At 39.9% G+C, this 22,401-nt stretch overlaps 1 protein-coding gene across 1 annotated transcript in view; it reads left to right on the forward strand.

Moving 5' to 3' along the window:
• Positions 1-22,401, forward strand: part of CERS6 (ceramide synthase 6) — a gene marked incomplete at both ends in the record, with an annotated part of 122,040 nt that overhangs the window by 70,947 nt on the left and 28,692 nt on the right. The window contains 2 exons of the mRNA XM_080621875.1: positions 16,180-16,230; positions 17,945-18,037. Coding sequence (XP_080478001.1) covers positions 16,180-16,230; positions 17,945-18,037 — 144 coding nt within the window. The remainder of the gene's footprint in view (positions 1-16,179; positions 16,231-17,944; positions 18,038-22,401) is intronic.

The raw sequence follows: 22,401 nt of genomic DNA on the forward strand, positions 1-22,401 counted from the left end.
ATTTTTAAATGAATGGGGGCTAAAGAGTAAGTGGCCCACAAAATTCTTTAATGCAAAGCATTCACCTTCCCATCTGCTCCTATTGTCCCCATTCTTGGCAAAATAGCAAATATGACCATCCTGTCTTGATTTTCAAGCTTCTAAAAGAGATGTTAGGTCAAGCCTCACAACTTTTTGGTAACATGGAACAAAGCTAGTCCTTTCACCTAAGTGCTTCAATGCTTCATCTGAAATGAAGCCCAAATAGAAATAGGTTTATATTCCTTTTAGAACACCCAGAGACTCTCTCCAGAGTAAATGTTTACTTTGATTTATTTTCTTCTTTTTATTTCTGTGTTTCACACTTTACTTGTCATTTATAGGTATAAAAACAAAGTGTGGGGTTTGCTTTTAGTTTTACTTATTTCTATGGTTCTTATTGTTACATTAAGTGGTGAAAAAGGTGAATTTAATTTATTCCATGAGATGTATAGATATATATCCATACAAGATAAAAACTGTAAAAGCCTAGAGTTAGGGGATCTTAAATGTAGAACTTACAAGTTCTATATTTACTCTTTTGTTAGCCTAACAGTAAAGACAGTGATAAGAAATCATTGTCTATCAAACTAGAATTTGGGGGGGCGGAAGGTGTTGTGTACCAAAGCCCTAGTAGTGTTGGGAAAATTTTCATCTTCGTAGGTAATGCGTGACAAGATAGCGCTAGTTAGTGGCTTAGAAGACCTGTGTCCAAATCAGTCTAGGGTGTAGTAACATGGACTCTTATACAGAGGTCTTTGGCCTCAAGTGCCATCATCACTGTGAAATATGATTATGAAAATATGATATGGCCCTAAGTCTTTATCATGATAATAAATATGCTGCAGGATTCTTTGTATCTTTGTAAATATCTAATATTTGAAGTGTAAAAGACAACTGACCAATTATATTTCCATTCTGATCATGTATATGCAAATTCTTCCCCTTTCTGACTGCAGCTGAGATTTTTCAGCACTTCCATTTATTTAATTTGCATATCTACAAAACACTTCCTTGCAGAACACCACACCAGTATTAATGCCAATGAAACATTAAGTCCAGTGACATTAAACTTACTGTTTTGCTTATCACTAACAGAGGAACAAGATAAGGTTTTTGTTTCCTTTAGTAATATTTGCAATTAAATTAGTAATGGCTTGGATCATTAAGAGTTAATGGTCTGATTGTACTCTCATTAAATGGAAAAAAAAATAGCATTTGCTTCAGTGATAAAGAAACAGAGTGAGAATTTCAGGATTGGATTGTTGCTTGCTTGTTGATCCTTGGTGCTGAGCAGTATCTGTATAATGCTGTAGAATAAAAAACCCTTACAAACATCTGGAAGAAAAACTTCCAGGTGACATATGGTGGCTTTTCACATTCAGTTTCTTTCCTTTAATTGCCCATGAGAATTACGAATTCACAGAAGAAAGAAAGAGCATGAATTCCCTGCATTGAGAGTCTTCTGAAGACTAAATTGAGACTTAGGAACCTAAAACTGAGTGTAGGTATTCTACTGGGAAAAGGACCATCTGCTTGGATAAACAAATAACTTGTGACTTGCTCGTTTTCAAATTTAGAGTTGAAGTAAGACTGATGATATGAGGATGCTGTGGCTATGTTTAAAAAAATGCCAGGTGCAACAACACTTACTGTATGTATGTGGCTGATGGAATGTCAGTTCTGCATCTCCCTTCCTAAGGAGTCATTCTATATAACAGAACTGTCTGCCATGCAATTGCAACTGCTGGTGATGCAGATAGATTGCAAAACAATAGGAAAACCATACTGAAGTGTAAATTTGACTCCAAAAACCTACTCAAGTAGCATAAATGTATGGAAGGCACCTAGAAAAATAGTAGTGTAGTAAGGAGGAAAAAAACCCCAGAGAGGCAGAGCTCCACTTATGTTGTTATGAAAGTTCCTCTTTCTTGAAACTATAGAATGTTTCAGAAGAAGAAAATTGAGTGCTTATCCTTGTGTGTGCACTAACCGCTGAGCTAGCCAATTACTGTGTGACAGCAGAAGATGTTCTGTTAGTGGCCTACAGTTTTCTATGTGCACTTGGAGAGAACCTGGTTTCCTAACACTTTTTTGTGAATGAGGGTGCTTTGTTCTGCTGCTCAGCTGAGTTGGCATGTTTTTTGCCTCTTTTTGGAATAAAATAGCAACAATGATACATGCAGATGTTACAGCCCTGGGAGAGCAGTATAGCATTTGCAAATGCCATTTTGGATTATAGTCAAGAATTTTAGAGCCTAAAGTCAAACCACATTCATTTGAAATACAAAAAAACCTTCTTACTCCGTTGTGTGGTGACTGGGTTTTGACATCCTTTCTGTGTTACACTTCATCTCTATCTCTTGATTATTGAGATTGTTAATCTTGTAGGAAGTAAATAGTTATAGATATGCATAGCAACTTCAAAGAATTGTTGTATTTGAGGAAACAGGCATCTCAAGATTGTGAGTTCATATCCCTTTGGGGAATAAGACTTGGATACAGGAACAATGGGATGTTTACCTAAAATGGAGTCGCATTTGCCATTCTTGTTTTGGAGTTTTCCTGCTATTTCTCTTTCTGTCAATTTTGCAGCTACTTTGGTGTTCAACTGTTTAATAGCTTTGCTGTATGCTGTGTCTTGCATCTCTTTCACTAATACCTGTTAGAGAGTAGTGTAGGGGAGAGGGACCTGGGGGTCCTAGTGGATGGCAGGATGACCATGAGCCAACACTGTGCCCTTGTGGCCAAGAAGGCCAATGGCATCCTGGGGTGTATTAGAAGGGGGATGGTCAGCAGGTCGAGAGAGGTCCTCCTTCCCCTCTACTCTGCCCTGGTGAGACCGCATCTGGAATATTGTGTCCAGTTCTGGTCCCCTCAGTTCAAGAAGGACAGGGACCTGCTGGAGAGAGTCCAGCGCAGGGCAACTAAGATGATTAAGGGAGTGGAGCATCTCCCTTATGAGGAAAGGCTGAGGGAGCTGGGTCTCTATAGTTTGGAGAAGAGGAGACTGCCGGAGGACCTTATTAGTGTATATAAATATATAAAGGGGGAGTGTCATGAGGATGGAGCCAGGCTCTTCTCAATGGCAAACAATGATAGGACAAGGGGTAATGGGTACAAACTGGAACACAAGAGGTTCCACTTAAACTTGAGAAGAAACTTCTTCTCAGTGAGGGTGACAGAACACTGGAACAGGCTGCCCAGGGGGGTTGTGGAGTCTCCTTCTCTGGAGACATTCAAAACCCGCCTGGACACATTCCTATGTAACCTTATCTAGGTGTTCCTGCTCTGGCAGGGGGATTGGACTAGATGATCTTTTGAGGTCCCTTCCAATCTCTAACATACTGTGATACTGTGATACTGTAATACGTCTTCAGTTTTCTTCACTGAAGGTCTGTTCTGGTTGTGATCATATGTTCAGATGTCATCAAATACACCTCAATTTATTTTAGCTGTTAAATAAAAAAAAAATCAGAAACAGTAGTATACACATCATCATTAACTGAAATGTGTGTCTCAGTTTCTGGTCACTAAGCTGATAAGTTGCTGATGGTTTGTTTTAGTCAGGTTCAGGACCTAATTAAAATGCAACTGCTGTCACTCTGTTTGCTCTGGTTAGTCATAGTAAGATGTTCTGAAGGACCTCCAAGAGGTGGTGGGCTCTTAGTTTTGTCCAAAGTAGTGTTGCAGCTCAGATGCTCCTGGAAAGTTACTGGAAATTGAGGAGTTGCTATTAGTTTAAAATTGCTACAGCACTTCTGTGTGCGTTTATGTTATTTAATCTTCTTTCCTTTAAATAGAAACCTTACTTAGAAAGACAAGTGGATGAAAACCACACACTGCTGGTGTTATTCCAAAGTTATTTACATTGTTGGAAAATTACAGTAAAATTGAGTCACTTTAACAATTTTAAAGAGCAAGTATATGTTATCTCTATTGTGAAAGACATATATTCATTGTACTCTCTTCACCTGTTTCTTTCTCAGCCATATAGGGTCTCAGCGGGCTTGTGGGATGCTTGGCATACATTATAAATGCTTTCCTACGCTGACTCAGTAAGGTAGCTTAATTCAGTCACAAATTACTTTGTCTGATAAACAAGGAAGGTTCTAGTTTCACAGCTTTATGTGAGTCCATTTTGACACTGGTGCTGTTTTTTCTTAATTGTTCTTCTAAGAGCTAAGTTGTATGTCCATGGAGCAGTGAGAAGGTACAGGTTTGGTTGGTTACTTGTTTGTCTGTTTTCCTGCCCTGGTTTATGTAGCCTTGCAAAGAATGACCTGACCTTGGAAAGCCCAACATAAGAGAGATCACTGATAGTTTTCTACCTGCTGTACAGCATTTGTTTTCTGATGTCTCTATGCCAAGAAAGCCCATGGAAACATCATGGATTATCTCAAGATGTGTAGCTGGGAGGAGATACAGCTTTATCCTTGCAGTTTCCTTGGAAAGGCTGATTTGTCATAGTGGCCAGTTTCCCTGTGGTCAGTTCTTCTTTTTTTGTACAGTTCAGGGCTTGTTGGGCACTGGGAGTGGACTGTTCTAGGAAGAAACTAAGTTGTACATAATGTTATATAGTCCTTCCTTTCTTATATACTCCTCAGCTACCTCGTATGTCAATATTTCCTACTTTCATCTTTCCTTGTCAGATCACTACACTGCTTTTCCCCACTTCTTAAAACTGGCTTTATTAATTTGGGGAGTGGATTTGTGAATTCTGTAAGTCTGCAAGTTAGGTATATTCCTGTGGACTACAGAAAGGCTGCTTTCTTTCATTCCTTGCTTGTTGATATCTTTTTACAGTGATCGTTTTATCCAGTATCAACACGTTTTCCCAAAGAAAAAGATAGCTATGACCTTGATTTAGTTCTTGGGTCAATCGTGGTCCATTAGACTTCCATCAGGATCTTTCATCTTTCTGGAAGTTATTTGTTCCTGTCAGTTCTCTAAAACATGAAGAGAATAAATAAGGAGCTTTGTCTTTGTACACTGCAATTTCCAAAGTGCTAGTGAGGACAAGGGTGGGGGTTCTGCCTCCCTTACTGGTATCTACTCTGTCACCTTGTGGTTCAATAAGACAGAGGGCAGCTGGGGTTGTGACAGAGCAGCTCTGGAGGTGCAGGGAAAGCAAGCCAGGATGTGGCTGCTTTGAAGCCAACTGGTCTTTCTCAGTTGTCTGGTGACTCTTCACTGTAGTCATACGACAGGAGATACACATGGCCTTTTCAAAAAAAGCCTCATGCTGGTTGCAATGTTTTATTGAGCATGATTTTTAAGAATGCTTTTGAAGTCACCCTGCCAGTTTCATGAGAGATCAGTTGAGTTGCAGCAAAGGTGACTGTATCTGCAAAGAGCTGTTTGGGTATTAAAGCAGAGCATAACCGTAAATAGTTTTCTTTTCCTAAAGTCACTGATTCTGTATAGATATTGCTGAAATTGATTCTTTCAAGCTTGATGATAATTTTTGCAGTTGACAGTTCAACTGTTACACTTACTTGGGAAGTTGTGCTGCATTTGTGGTTACTGTGCACATCAAGTCATGATACTGTGAGGTCTGCAGTGGAATGAAGCTGCTAATAGAGAAGATCCCTGACTGTGCTTTCAAACAAGCTTATATTACTTCCTTAGTTGGCATTGGATTGAGAAATTAAAAATTTATCGTTTCCTCTTGCTGCACCTGCTGCATATAACTAATGCTTCTGTATGTTTTGCAGAACAGAATAGTGCAAGAAACACAGCATCCTGGAAATATTTATACTGCTGTTTGGAATATGTCTGACTGTCTGATTCTTGACTACTTAAACCAGGCTGAATTTTTCTGGTTTTAATGCTGAGATACCAAAGCATGAGTTTGTGAAATACCTACCACCTTGGTTTAGACGAGAAGTGACTCTAGGAAACAACATGGCAAGAGCTTGAAGCGAGAAGTTTGCATCCAGAGCCTGTTCTGGTGCCCTCTATCTCCTTCATTCTTGATTTACTGGAAGCAGGCATTCAGTTGGGCACTTCTTCTAGTCCAGACTGCACCTGTTGTGATGTTTCCTTCCCATATTACACCTGAAAGGTTCTTATATTGTCTGTTACTGAAACCTTGTAATTACATTTGTTCAGTGAGCTTATCTGCCCAATACTGGATAAATACTCTCATTTAAATGAAGAATGTCAGAGGCCACACTGGAGCCCTTTTAACGCAATGCTGATATTTGATACCTTACTGTGCTATTAAGTGAGGAATAATGGGATATGTATTCCACTTAGGGAGGAAATGAAGCCTGTCTTTAGCAGATTGACTTGCTTTAAAATGGATTTGGACTCTCCGTTTTTTTTATAACTTTTTTTTTTTTTTTTTTTTAAATCAGAAGACAAGTTGCTAAGTGATGAATATTGTTAACTTAAATTAATTTTGGATGTTAAAATGGAATCATACTCATTCCTTTCTGTGATAGTTGGGCTGACCATTAGGTGCTGAATAAAACAATATCTAATTCATTGTTGCAAACAGGAAAGAACTCTCGTGCCAGAGTCTCCTGAAGGATGCTGTTGTGGAAAAGGGGAAATGTCACATTACATTTTTAAATAAGCATCATGAGTGGGAAAGGTTTCCAGTAAGACCACAATTAGATTTCATCTAAGGGAAAAGGAATTTCTTTCAGATATCTCTTCAAAAGGGCATAAAAGTTGTTGAGGGCATTTAGGAGAGGTTAATAGAGTGCTTTGGATGCCTGAGATATAAATCGTGAGTCATGCTGTGAGAAAGATCAAAGTCAGTGGAGAAACTTAATTTTAAATTACACCAACCCTTCAGTGTACATCAACAAGGAAAATGAATGCATTTTGGACAATGAGGATTTGTAAGAGAAGGCCTGTCAGCATAGGAAATAATTTATTGTGTAAGCTGTTGGAACTTAAGATAATAACTGGATCAGGCAAAAGAGGACAAAGCTAAACTGACTGGCAGAATTTATTTGTGGCTAAAAGGAAACAGAGAGTTTTTCAAAGAAACAAGCAAAAGAAGAATACTGAAATATCCTAATTCATCTGTAGGACACTGATGGCAATGGGACTTTCAAATGTAGACAATGGGGACAAATTTTACATAAGTAGGGGGAGGAAAAGCAATGCACTAATTTAAAAAATATATCTAGCATTGAATTTCAGTTTGTCTGTTTGGGATCCAGCTGGGGGTATTTAATAACATCAGAGTAATAAGTAAATGCTCTGTAGTCATCAATTTGGAGAGTTATGTTGGTACTGAGCCATACCAGCATCTCTAACTACTTGTACATTACACTGCTGTTCAGGACAGTAAAGGAAGGGCCTCCAGACCTTGGGTCCCCCTGTGGACTGGTTGCCAATTTTGACTTAAGCACAGTGTTCGTCATCTTGGTAACCCAGCTTTCTGAAAGATAGAAATTTTTCAATGACCTGTATATAAAAATGGCAAATCTAGGAGAAATACTTCCCAAGGCTTTATATTTGGGCAGTTTTATGATAAAAATCATTCCAATTCATCAGGCAATGAAAGTGGTTCATTCATACCTGTAGCTAAGTATTTAGCACAGTACTACTCTATTGCCAGGAGCTTTTCATGTTTTGCTATTCAGATGAATGAAACTGTTCTATTTTCCACAGCTAATTAAACCTGAAGCAGAATATGTGTTTGGATATAAGAGCAGGTTATTAATAACCTGACTGATGCTTTGAGTTGCCATTATTTAGTCGAACTCACTATTGAGGCAGTGACTTGGAGCAGAATAACTGTATTTAAGCTAGTATAACCTATAGAACAATATGTATTTTTACACTGTAAGGGCTTTGAGCCAAAAGCTGCTTCACATTACCCTTAAAGTAGTAGGGAAAATAAACTTGGCAGTTAAATATATTACTGGTGAGATTTTTTTTTTTTTCCATATTGTATTTCCTTTCAGTGTTACCTCATTACACCTCTCTGGGCTTTCTCATTTCTCCTATTGATGGTCTGTTGAACATATGATATTTATTGGAGTCACCCACCTACCAAGGTATGGTTTGCAAATGTAAACCTCAGCACTTTCTCTACAAACTAATTCCAGACCTGCAGTTGCATGTTTTCTTTTTAAATAAAATAAATTCATAAATACCTGCAAATTCTAGGCTAATTGATGTGGTCTGGCTCTACGATCAAAAAATATAAGGCAGCTGTAAAGGTGACAACTGCTTTGCTTCACCAAAGTGTTAGCAGGTTCGGCTGAATGTGTCTGCTACTTTTTGTGCACTCTTCTTACACTGCAGATAGAGCAACTGCATGATACACTGAGTAGTGTCACTGGGAAACAGTGAACTCTAGTCTGGCTTCTAGAATATTTACCTGGACCTTCAGCTGCTCTAAACCATCATAGCACCACTGACTGCCCAACTTGCTCATGACAAAACAGTCCTTGAAAATGTTACCATTACACATGCAGGCAGAAGTTTTGCTTACTACAAAGTAACTAACAGAGGAGGTGTCAGAGGAAAAGGGTGCATGCATGAGAGCAAGTATTTTGATGGCTGGGCCTGGTAAAGGGACTGGTGGTTGGCTGGTCAGAGCAGAGGGAGGAGACATTAAAACTGCCAGCGTCTCCAGATGACATGTTCTTCACTTCTGTTCACTGCATGTGATGCCTCAATATTAGGATATTTCCAGATTCTCTAGAATTATCTGTTCCTTTTACCATCTTCGTTTTCCACACAATTGGAAAGTTGAAATGACACATTTATCAGCACAAGACATAAACACGAGATCTCTGTACATCATACATCCACTTTTCACTTTAAATATATGTGGTGCATGGAGCTCACTCTGCCTTTCTGGAGATGATTTTATGTAAATAAATGAAACTTGAATTCACATTTTTTCTAAGAATATTTTTGTGCTCACACATATATTTGCATTTGAAATGTCAAGTGCATCTCCCAGTGATTGTTGTTAATCTTGGCCTTTTATGCATCCTTCCGTATATTTTATAGTTTCCGATTAGTAGAAGTATCATTTTTAATTATGTTTGGAAATCAGCAGTGCAGATTGCTGAGAGGAAGGGCTGAGCGTTCTTCATTGCAAAAGCATTTTCCCCCCAACACCTCGTTTGTGCAGACAAAAAGCACTAAGCTCTAGAGAAAAAAGCGGTTCTGCAGAAACTTGTAACAGCTTGCTTAGTCACAATATGTGAGATGAGAACCTCAGGAGGCTCATCAGCAATGTGTCACATTGTCTTCGCTTCTGTTGCCAGCTTTGCCAAGAAATAGGAATGACTGCTTGGGTTTGTGAAGAATTTATGAAAATGCTGTTCTTGGTGTGAGAAGCAACCACAAAGCAAATTGCCAGTCACTGAAAGGAAGAATAAGCAGAAGTTGATGCAAAATAGTAGCCGTGGATTTTGTCATTTTGCTGAGTTCTCTTTGTCAGCAAATCAACATGATGTTTTGTCAGACTTTTGTGACTTTTGTGGGTAGAGGGAAATATACTTAATTTTGATGTGTAGGTAACTGAACACTGTGTTGTTGGCATTGTTTTGCTGCTAGGGTTGTGCCCAAAATGCCTGTCACAAGTGGCCAGTAGAGACTGGAAACTGATGTATTTTTTACATCAGTGAGACTTTAGTATGAGAAATACTTAAGCAATAGCAAAACAAATACATCACTAGCAAGTGATGGTGTTAACATGGTTCAGATCCTTTCTTGTCCAGGGTAATTTTTTGGAAGATAACAAGAAAAGACCCCTACATTTCTAGGTAATCAGGAAAAGTTTCCAAGACATCATAAATCTCAAGTCCTTGGAGGCCTGTCAAACTCAGTGGAAGATGATTGAAACTTTGAAAAGCCACCTAAGAATTTTGTTGTTGTTCCTTTATAAATCTTCTAAAAATCAAGGAAAATGAGGAAGAGTTTAATTTTCTTTCTGCTGGAGAGAAGAATGCTGCAAAATATTGCTACTTGTGAAAAAGGAAAGATCATTTTCTGTGACTTGTAAAACAACATGGAGTTTTCCTGTGGTCAGGAAGAAAATTGGATTTTTTAGGTTGTACATTATATGCAGAAACAAATGTTTTCATGGATATATACTCACCTTAACAGAGAAAGACTGCAGTAGGCTACACTTCTACTGATCCCCACTGAGCCAAATAAGAAGATGGTGGAGGAAACTCAGAGCCACTGTGGAATTTGCATTTAAGAGATTAATTTATTGAAAAATCTCTTGATTTTGCCATTAATGGGTGGAGTTATTTTTACACTAGAATAAAAGCTTCTGAGATGCGAAACTACTGAAGGATGCTTTTTGTTGTGCCTGGTAATCTGACTCTCTCTCTAATGTCAGCAGCCATTCAGTATACCATGCCAAGAGGGTGCAGGTGTTGCAGAAGGAAGAAGCAAGCAAGCAATTTATGTAATTCCCCTCTGAGCGAATGCTTGTTCAGCCAAGTGATGTGCAAGAGGAATGCTGATTAATATATTGTAAAAGAAAAAATTGCTATAATGCCTTGCCATAATTGGGGGGGGGGGGGAAGTGAGCATTGCAATACTATTTAATTTAAGCACATAGAAAATAAATAAATAAAAAAAACCACAAAAGAAAACCAAAAACACAACACCCCAAACCAAATGTCAATTATTAATGATTGTCCTTCTGCTGGTGTGGTTACTAAAAGCCTTTAATTTTCAGTTGAGGTGGAAAAGAGGTGGAAAGCGTTAAGTATTTCTATATTTTGTAGTCAACAGAAAAGTTGTAGTCTCTTCCTCACCTGCTGTTACAATTGCACTCTTAGGGAGATGATAAGCTGTAAAGCTCAGAATATGGTAAGGTGTTGGTCCACATGAGCAGGAGGTGGTGTTCTGCCTGCAGTGGGAGAAGGCAGCTGCTGTTGAGGAAAAGACTGCATATGTCTTACGTTGTACTTATGTATTAGACAGTGAATGTTAGGTCTAGGGATAAGAGCAAATTGCACACAGCATTTGGGGGGCCAATTAAATGCTAATCAAGAGGAAGTCTGGCCTCAGTTGTACCACTTGTTTCTATGAAGAGCAAGGACCTGCTCTAGATTGATGAATGCAGAGATATCTTTGCCCATATCAGCCCAAAATAAATGAGGTGGGTAGAACTTTGCTCAAAGTATGTGTTATCTTGACTTTAATTAATAGTGCTAATTTCAGTTCCACTTATTATTACTTGTAGCTGTGAGAGACAAATTATGTAAAGCTGTATCCAAATGTATTAACGAAGACAGATAGTATCTGCCTTTTGAGATTGCAGAGTAGTGAGCACATACACAGTGAGTGCTCAGGATTTCTGTATTGTGCTGTTTTTGTTTCACAGGGTCAAAAATCTATTTTCAAAAGCAACTTAAAATCTATTTTTGGACTGATGCTGTCTCATTTTGGTTTGAAATGTGGACGTAAGCATAAATATGCTTTTGTGTGATGTGGGGATTCTGTCATGATGTCCCTGCATTTTTACATGCTGTATTCTGATAAAAACAGCAGGCAGATTGTATTTGTTTATCTGCTGGACAAGTCAGAATATTTTTGTTACTTATGTGAGAATTTAGGAAGAAACCCTTTGGGAGTTACAACATGCCTGTGTGGTCAGGAGTAAATCAGATGCATAACAGCTCTCTCTAATACTCTAAACTGCTAGGGCAGAAGCTGCTCTGTGGAGACCTGGGTTTTGCTTAGTGGTGTATTTCTTGGAGTGGTTCTTCAATTTGCTACTTGTTTCAAGCTTATGGACTACAGAAAGAAAAAATTAGTGCCAGCAACACTGTATTTGTTAGTTTTTTTCACACCTCTTATTTATCTGTAGGCTCACACTTCTAAGGGCAAAGCAACACCAGTGCTTGTGGTTGTAACTTGCATATTGGGATTTCTAGTTGTGCTGGATGCAAGGAAAAATGATTCAGTTGCTGATACAGCAACCTGAAGTGACACAAACTGTAGAACTAACTCCAGCTGCCCAAAAGCAGTTACTTTGTGAATTTATGTGACCTATATGTAATATATTTATATTTACAGGCATAAGCTGATTCTATGAAATGGGTGTGGAATTCACTTTAAATCCATGATATGCCTGATACACACATCTGATGGTTGGCTTGCTGACAGTATGGGAAAGTGCTTGCTCATGACATGCACAACTCTTGTTCGTTTCTTTGAGAACCTAGCCTGTGGCCTTTGTGTGTTTCCTATACTTAGTGGGTTCTGCTGGGTAGATAAGGATGAGGAGTAGTATTCGTTGTTTTTATTACTGTATGATGAACCAAAATTTCTTATTTTAAAATAATAATACTTCATCAGGTGCATCTATTTCCTCATGGATAAAGGACACATAAAAACACCTTTCAGCCAAATGAGCTGTAAGGGAACTGTTCACAAATGGCAGGTTTATATTGTACTACTTTTTTTTACACACACCCCCCCTCCATTTAGTATCAAAACTGACCTTTCACATGCTTGGTTATTAGCAGCACTTTGAGCAAGACAGGCAGATTTTCATTGCTTTGGGGCTTCTGAAAGCCAGAGCCCAATTAGAAGCTTTCTCTAAAGATAAATGAATGGGACAGCGGATGCAAAACAACCCGAGGCTTCTGGCTAAGTGTGCAGACATCTCAGATAATTTGCTTTTTTGTTTTTCCAAATCCTCAGTCATTCCCTTGTCTCAAGAGAAGTTTTATTTCTGAAGGAGTTCTTTAAAATTACTTCCTTTAGTCACAGAGTTGGAGAGAGGTTTGATGGAACTTTTGACAGATATTCCTATAAGGAACCAAAAATACTAGAGATTTGTTCCTTAATAACTGTAAATGACAGTAGATTCAACAGCTGTTTATCATCCTCCTCTGTCGTTGATACTCCACTTATTAAGCACTGCACCGAAGTGTGGTAAAGCTTAAGTTTCCATCTTTACTTTATGTTCTGTAAGGGAGGGTGTTAGCATTGTAGGGCTGGTGCTTTGTGCCTGACATAATTGGAACTGAAGTTTTTAGTATTCTGTTTCCAGCTTAAGGATGACTTTTGTTATCAGGATTTTTCCATTTCCTCTCTTCTCCAGTCCCCTCAGGTTCCCCCTTCCTCAAGAGATCATGTACCAAGAACAAGGGGAAATTTGGGTATTCAACAGACAGTGGAAACATCACACTTTATGTTCATCAAAAGTGGATCTGTTGCAAAGCCAAGTCACTGACCTTTTCTTTTCTGTCCATCATGGGACTTGTCAGGAAGAGCTGGGCTCTGCTTCACAGTGAGCTTGCTTGGTGTGAGGAAGTTTGTCAGTGTGTCCTGTGAGCACATGCAGGCTCAGCTGAGCCCTGGGAATGTCAGTATTACGTGCTTTCTGATTATTCCACCTTTCTTCAGTGTGTTTCAGTTTCACTCTGCAGACTGTGGGCTTTTTTAGGATTCTCTCCTTCCTGCTGAAACCTGCACAGGCTATCCCGCAGTTGGGAGGTTCACAGAGGACTAAGCAATTCTTGCTGATTCAACTACAATTGTGGTCTACCTGGAGAACTTAGGTCAGTCTAGGACTGTGTTCATTGTAGAGGTCAGAGGGGAAAGCTGTATTTAAACCAAGCTCTTTCTCTGCCTCTTTCTTAAAACCCTGCAGGGCAAGCATAACCAAAGTCCCCTTCTGCTACAGCTGTTAGAGTCAACTCAAGAGATGCTAAGACAAGTCAAGGAGAGGGAAACTGGGAAGGAGAGAGATGTAAGAAGGTGGTATAGATGTCCTGCTGTCTTAACCACTGCTGCCCACATAGGATCCATTAAATTTCCAAGCAGATACCCAGAAGCATTTTGTGTGAGAAGGCAGCATGGCTTTCCAAGCCTTATGCGGCTCAGAAGAGGCAGATGTTCTCTCTGTCTTTGAGGCCTAATTGCACGTATTGTATTGTTTGTCAGTTTGTGGTATCCTTCCAGGCTTTGTGGTTATGGGTTCCTCCAGTGAGGCCTATTTTATTTAGCATTCAGCATTTTAATTACACATAAACCTCTGTATCTGCAGCTCCTGCAGCAGGCATCTCTCTGAAGAAGCTTAAAATGTCATAATATTTGAAAGAGAAAAATATTCATTTTTTGCTAGCACCTGTAATTTAGGTAGCAAAATAATTGGGTAGGAAGCATCTCTTACCTCTTTTTGAATCTGATATGAAAGACAGTTACAGCTTTTCAAACCTGGCTAAAACTATGAATTATCCTATAATATTTGGATAGATCTAATGTAGGCAGCTGTCAGACAGAAATATTTTAGCTTCTGTATATTAGTAACACTTGCAGAGGAGCTATCGCTCTTTCCAAAGACCCTTTTTGTTGCATGAAATGAGAGGAACGCACTTAGCATGGTAACTACTGTGGAGATACCTGAAAAAAAATAATTGTCTGCATTAAATAATTATTCCTAGTAGAGAGGAGGAGAAGTTTGGATGGACTTTAACCATTGTTATAACATCCCTGTGAGAGGCGTAGGAGGTCTGTCATTTAAATGCTGGTATGCTACTCAGGTTACTCTAAGAATTATTTCTTGCCATTTCAGGAGCATTGGATGTACAAGTTCTATTTTATCATATTTTCCATGTGAAGGAAAATTGAAAAAAGAAATAGGAAGAGCCTTTAGTAGTCATATCGCATCACTGTTAACCAACAAAGGCTACAACAAGCTTCTGTAAGACACATCACAATTAGTATTTAAGTATCGGTTGGGAATTGGGCTATAGTTTTGAGTAGCATTTATCCTGGCTTTTGATATGGTACAAATTCTCCCTACCTAGCCTGATTCTCAGCCTGGGGCTTAACATTCTGCCTAGTGTTTATTTTACTTGGTTTGCTCACCCATTGTATTTTGCATGAGTTTGTCTTCGTTTTGCCTGGGCTAAACTGCTCCACCTGATGGTGAAAACAAGAAAAGGCCATACCTCATGCAATGAGGATTTATCTGAAAAAATGTAAGCTAATGGAAGTATATAATGCTGTAAGGGTATGTGTGCCTTTATCCAGGAGACATACTAAGGATTTTCTGCCCTCTTTATACTGGATGTAGAGCAGTTAATGTTATGTAAAAGAGTTGCATAAAGATCTTGAATCCACAATTTTCTTTCATGTTTCTAACAAGATACTCTGTGGGTGGGTACTTGTACTGTAGACAGATGCTTCTCAAAGAGTACAGATGCTGCCAGAACCTGTGACGCAGCTGTGCTTTGCAAGACGTACATATCTGAAAGGAGTTGTTCCTGCTCATGCACAAAAAGGGAAGTGTGGCTCCTTGGTAGCTAGTGGTTTGGTCATGTTCTTATTACCCAGTATGGAAATACTTAATGGTTGAGTATGTTGGGTAGAAGAGCTTGCCCATATGGTAATTTCTGTCTCGAGTCCTTTTAGTTGCACAGAGGAAGAGGTAAAAAATAAAGAACTCTGAAAGAAACAGCCTGCTTACAAAGAAAGATTTAAAAGGCTCTTTTGCTGCATTGAAAGATAAATAACCAAATAAATCTTGTGCAAGCAGCAAAGAAACAGGAAGCATAACAGAGCTGCATGTTCCCAAGTCTTTTAGTTTGCCCAGCTTTCTGCAGTGCAAGAGTCTGTAGATGCACTAAAGTAAATTTCTCTCTGGAACTTTCCATGTTGCCCTAAGATATCAGAGTCTCTTCTGTGTGATAGCAAGATCTATCCTCTCTGGATGGTCATGTCTTCAGCCAGGAAAGCAAAAGGTATGATTTGCTATTTTAAACTGATGTGGCTGGGATGAAGGATGGATCCTATACGGTAGGATGCTTATATGTAACAGCACATGCAAGGAACATTCTTTAGAATGTTTGAGCAGTCTAAGGCAAAAATTTCCTGTGCTATTAGGAAGTAAATGTGAGATCTGACCACCTAAGCACAAGCTGATTATGTTTAGCCTGCTCTCCTGCAAAAGTAAGGTCATGGGCCACCAACTAAAAATCTCTGTGAACAGGCAGGTTGCTCTAATTCGTGCTGTGAAACTTTGAGCGATCTCCTTGTTGTATTCCGTTTTCATAGCCTCTATCAAAAATTGCAGATTTTAAGCTGTTTCTATAGTTTTGTCCTTCACTTGTGTTAATTGTATACATTTACATTGCCCAAAATGGTGTGCACTGACCCTTTTTTTTTTTTTTTTCTTTTCTTCTCTTTCTCTCTCAGACACCATGGCTCTGGAACACCAGACAGTGCTGGAACGGGTATCCGTATCAGGTAAAAGTTACAGTGCTACCTAAACCCAAATACGACATCTCTGCAGAGCTCTGCTTTTATCATGAGGGGGCTTTGTGTCAATATGTTAGTGTCAATGTGTTACCTGTAATTTCATAAAATTGCTAAATACTCTTCATCTTGCTTGAGTTCAAGACGGAAAGGTGAATCTAGCTGTCACACCTGTTTTGAAATAAAACATGGGATCTGAAAACAGGTCTGAGAAATCTAACCATGAAAGCAGATATCTGCAACAGTGGCAGAATGGTCATTTTTTAAAAATGTTCTGAGAGTGCTAGAAGTTTTAGTAAAGCCTCGGATTCAGTGGGAAAAACCAGTATAGTTCTTGTAGCTGTTATACTGCATACAGGATGAAACTTAATCCTTTCACCACTGACCCTTTCATGGAGGGAAACCATTATGTCTTTAGAATCCCCCTACATTACCATTATGTATGGGTTCAGAAATACTAATGATACTGTTACTAAAGCAGCTGACAATCTTCATTGTTTTACTAGAAATGTTCCCCAGTGAGTTCTCGTGCTATAATAGTTATTCATTGGTAGCTCTCCTCCCTTTTTTAACTACATCTAGTTAAAACCTTATTGTCAGCCTCACTAAATCAGAAAAATTATTATATTGGCTCAAGAAATGGCTTTAAAAGGTTGATTCTGAGTGTACGCATTTTTTATAAAGTTTAAGCATATGCCTCTATTTAAATAACCCACATAAAGCATTCGGTAGGAACCTAAAGGCTGGTTTTCAGCTGAAAAGAACTGGTATGCAAAAGAGAATGGGAACAAGAGAGGCAACTGAACTGCTTCTCACCAGTGGAAATAGCTCATGCCCTGATTTGGTGCATGGTTGTGCCAGTGCAAACTGTTCTGAAGATGGTTCATTTAATCCCTTAGAAGATGCCCTCAGGAGCTTCTCTTTTGCCAGTGCCCCTCTCACACTGTGATGGAAGGCATGACTAGCAGGGAGGCACAATCACACAGAAATTAGAGAAGGTCCTAGGACTGTCTCTCTGAGGCTGGGGGCTAAACAGCTTATGCATGCCACGAGTTACCTTCTTCAAAGTTACCTTAGGTTGGTTTTGGTTGTGCACAAGTTCCTGGGTCTTGTTATTTTTATTTTACTTTTAAATATCCATGTAACCATGTTGTGTATCAAACTGGATGCCTGGATAATTTTATTTTCATCTTTCCAAATCTTAATATGTTCACAGAAAAAGGTTACATTATTTAAAAGCAGGATTTTGTATTAGAGCCCTCTTTAAAGCCCAACATTTTCATCATAAGCAGATGTGATTATATGCTCATAGCATTACTTTAACCTGCACCAGCATTATTTCTTTTGCTGAGCTTTAAACCCACATTACTGATGTACAGCATGATGTTTCAAGTGATCTTTCAAAACAGACTTAGGAGTACTCAGAATTTAGTTTGTTCTAAGTTGCTAAAGGACAACATTGTAATTTTTGGTATTAGAGTATTATAATACTGTCAAGATTAAAATATAAAAGGAGGGTAGGTTGGGGAGCTTTATTTTTCCAGAGCATCAAAGTTTGAAAGAGGCAACCATCATCATTTTTCTTACATAGGATGCTTATGTATAATTCAGTAATCCCCCTGTGATTAAACGTGTCCCACATAGACCTCAGCTGTCTGTAATGTCAGTTAGATTCTATTAACCTTTTCTCATCTCCATCTTTCAGCCACTGATGCCTGACCTTCATTATTACTACATAGTTGAATTGTCATTCTACTGGTCCTTAATGTTTTCTCAATTCATTGACATCAAAAGAAAGGTAAGAACAATGAGACTAAAATCATTGAAAGCTTTAAACACATATCTTTCTTTACTTGAGGAATACCTGTACTACCTGTGCAGTGAACTGGAAATACAGTTCTTTCTAGTCATCACCTCTTGCACATACTCGTTGCTGAGAAATTGGTGTCAAAGTCCTTGTCTACTCTGTTTCTTGTTACTATGATGTGGAGTTTTTCTATGTATGGGAAGAAGAACCTGGAGTAATCAAATATTCAAGGGGAAATAGCAGCTGAAAACCCCTTTTGCTCTTATACAGTGACCTGAATAGAATTGGACACATAGTAGTTAGTAGATATACTGTTTTTTCTAAGAGTTAAAGGATGAAATATCAATGACAGAGCAAGACTGCCTCATAAATTCACAGTACCACTTTGGTGAGATCTGTGAGGGTTTTTAATTTATTCTGCAAAAGGATGGTATAAACAGGGATAAATTTAATATTAAAAATTATGTTACATTTAATCTGGCCTTTACCGTTATGAAATTTCAAGTAGCTGATCCTTGCTATTAAGGAGCTATTAATGAAGAAAATAAAGTTCCAGCATGGTAAAAATTTGTTTTCCAGTGTCAGTTTCACCCAGTTCTTTATTCCTTCATCCAAGTTCTCTCCTCCAAGGAAAGTGCTAGTCCGTAGCAGAACAGATAGCACAACAATCATTCTGTAACAACAGCCCATTGACCTATTCCTGCAGGCTTTTCAAATTTGGAAAATTATTTTTCTAAAATATTTGGAAGGATTTTATAATATTTTATGTGCCTCCTTCACCTGTCAATTAGAAACATAGAATCATAGAATAGATCGTAGGCTATATTAATGGAAAAATCACTGTTTACTAGAATTTTAGCAGAAGTGTAAGTCTGAAAAGAGTAAATGAAGTGTCCAGGATGTCCTGAATAAGCTTATCTGCTATTCAGAACCACAGTGTGCTCCTGGGAATCTTGTGTCATAGAATAGAATCATAGAATAGTTAGGGTTGGAAAGGACCTTAAGATCATCTAGTTCTAACCCCCCCTGCCATGGACAGGGACACCTCTCACTAAACCATGTCACCCAAAGCTCTGTCCAACCTGGTCTTGAACACTGCCAGGGATGGAGCATTCACAACTTCCCTGGGCAACCCATTCCAGTGCCTCACCACCCTCTCAGTAAAGAGCTTCTTCCTTATACCCAATGTAAACTTCCCCTGTTTAAATTTTAACCCGTTACTCCTTGTCCTATCACTACAGTCCCTGATGAACAGTCCATCCCCAGCATCCTTGTAGGCCCCCTTCAGATACTGGAAGGCTGCTATGAGGTCTCCATGCAGCCTTCTCTTCTCCAGGCTGAACAGCCCCAGCTTTCTCAGCCTATCTTCATACGGGAGGTGCTCCAGTCCCCTCATCATCCTCGTGGCCTCCTCTGGACTTGTTCCAACAGTTCCATGTCCTTTTTATGTTGAGGACACCAGAACTGCACACAATACTCCAAGTGAGGTCTCACAAGAGCAGAGTAGAGGGGCAGGATCACCTCCTTCGACCTGCTGGTCACGCTCCTTTTGATGCAGCCCAGGATACAGTTGGCTTTCTGGGCTGCGAGCGCACACTGAAGCTGGCTCATGTTCGTTTTTTCATTGACCAACACCCCCAAGTCCTTCTCCGCAGAGCTGCTCTGAATCTCTTCTCTGCCCGACCTGTAGCTGTGCCTGGGATTGCTCCGACCCAGGTGTAGGACCTTGCACTTGGCATGGTTAAACTTCATAAGGTTGGCATCAGCCCACCTCACAAGCGTGTTGAGGTGCCTCAGAATGGCATTCCTTCCCTCCAGTGTGTCACCCGAACCACACAGCTTGGTGTCATCGGCAAACTTGCTGAGGTGAGGGCACACTCAATCCCACTGTCCATGTCACCGACAAGGATGTTGAACAAGACCGGTCCCAACATCGATCCCTGAGGGACACCACTCGTTACTGGTCTCCAGCCGGACATCGAGCCATTGACCACAACTCTTTGCGTGCGGCCATCCAGCCAGTTCTTTATCCACCGAGTGGTCCACCCATCAAATTGATGTCTCTCCAATTCAGAGACAAGGATGTTGTGTGGGACAGTGTCGAACGCTTTGCACAAGTCCAGGTAGATGACGTCAACTGCTCTGCCTCTGTCCATCAGTTCTGTAGCCCCATCATAGAAGGCCACCAAATTGGTCAAGCAGGATTTCCCTTTAGTGAAGCCATGCTGGCTGTCACCAACCACCTCCTTGTTTTTCATGTGCCTTAGCATGCCTTCCAGGAGAATCTGCTCCAAGAGTTTGCCAGGCACAGAGGTGAGACTGACGGATCTGTAATTCCCCGGGTCATCCGTTTTCCCCTTCTTGAAAATGGGGGTTATATTTCCCTTTTTCCAGTTGTCAGGAACTTCACTTGACTGCCATGATTTTTCAAATATGATGGCCAGTGGCTTAGCAACTTCATTTGCCATCTCCTTCAGGACCCACGGATGGATTTCATCAGGTCCCATGGACTTGTGTACATTCAGGTTCTTAAGATGGTCTTGAACCAGATCCTCCCCTGCAGTGGGCCCAAGGTCTTCATTCTCAGTCCCTGCATCTGCCTTCCAAGACTTGGGTGGTGTGGTCAAAGCATTTGCCAGTGAAGAACGAGGCAAAGAAGTCACTAAGAACCTCAGCCTTCTCCAAATCCCCAGGGTAGCCAGTTCTCCTGATAACTTCCGGAGAGGGCCCACGTTGTCCCTAGTCTGTCTTTTCTCTGCAATGTACCTATAGAATCCCTTCCTGTTATCTTTAAGATCCCTAGCCAAGTTCAATTCTAACTGGGCCTTAACCTTCCTCACCTGGTCCCTAGCTTTCCGGCCAACATCCCTGTATTCATCCCAGGCCGCCTGTCCTTGCTTCCACCTTCTATAAGCCTCTTTTTTCCTTTGAATTTTCCTGAGCAGCTCCTTACCCATCCAAGGAGGTCTCCTGGCCCTCCTGCTGCACTTCCTTCTAGTTGGGATGCAACACTCCTGAGCTTGGAGCAGGTGATCCTTGAATATCAACCAAGAGCCTTGGGCCCCCCTGCCCTCTAGGGCTGTGTCCCATGGAACCTTACTAAGCAGGTTCCTGAGGAGGCCAAAGTCTGCTCTCTTAAAGTCCAGGGCAGTGAGCTTGTGGCACGCTCTTCTTACTGTCCCGAGGATCTCGAATTCGACCATCTCGTGGTCACTGCAACCAAGGCTGCCCTGGAGCGTCACATTTCCAACCAGCCGTTCCCTGTTGGTGAGCACGAGGTCAAGCATGGCACCTCTCCTTGTCGGCTCCTCTATTACTTGCAGAAGGAAGTTGTCTTCCACACAGAGTTACGTATACAGAAAAGCACCCTTCTATTTGAATTTCCAAATATTCTTGAGATTTCTACTTCTGAAAAAAACATCCACAAAATTTAAATCCATATTGGAAGGTAAAATGTAAGCAAAACAACCAATTTAGGATAAATGCATGTATACCCTTTGCTTACATCAATGTAGATGCTAAATGTTTTGTTCATCATGAGCTTGACATGAGTACAACTTCAATGTTTAAAAAAACAGAGCTGCAGAAAACCACTGCTCAACAGAGCTGTATAATTGTAGAATCATAGAATAGTTAGGGTTGGAAAGGACCTTAAGGTCATTTAGTTCCAACCCCTTCTGCCATGGTCAGGAGATGAATTTAAATCAAGAGTAACATTGACTAATATATGTCAGCTGCAGGTGCCAGCAATATTGAATAAATTTGTGGATTTATCAACCAAAACCAAACCTCTGCAACAATGTTACAGAATTGTTCAGGTTATTGGTGCAGAAATGTACTGTGTCTAATCAGTCCCCCTACATTCGTGTTCAGCCCTCTGCACTGTGCCATTGATTATATTCAATTTTCTTTGTGTACCTCTTGAGGGAGAGGAAAATGTAACATCATTGCAACAGTACTGCAATTTTGTAGCACAATGCATCTTTAAAGAATGTTTAATTCTTGTTCTGACTAGTTGCTTTGCTCACATTGAAAAGTAATTGGAGGCTACCTGAACAGCGTCTAGGTTCAGCGCTGAAGTACACTTCTGAAAAGGGCCATTGGGAGGGTCAGTAATACCCTTCTCATGTAACACGTCTCATGAGCAAATGCTGTAGCTTTTTCCCTTGTGATCAGGGGAGTTTGCTCCCACTGGTGAGCTGTGCACAGAACTAAAGCCCTATCCTGTCCATTGTACAGGTGCAAGTAAACTACCTTTTGCAAGTCTGTTTCTCAGTAATATATAAACGACTTGTACTAGTTATCAGGAAGACTTTACAGCAGCCTACTGTGGAAATAGAATGGGAGATGGAGGT

The sequence above is a fragment of the Psittacula echo genome (genome assembly GCF_963264785.1).
Source record: "Psittacula echo genome assembly, chromosome: 6".
Taxonomy (NCBI): domain Eukaryota; kingdom Metazoa; phylum Chordata; class Aves; order Psittaciformes; family Psittacidae; genus Psittacula; species Psittacula echo.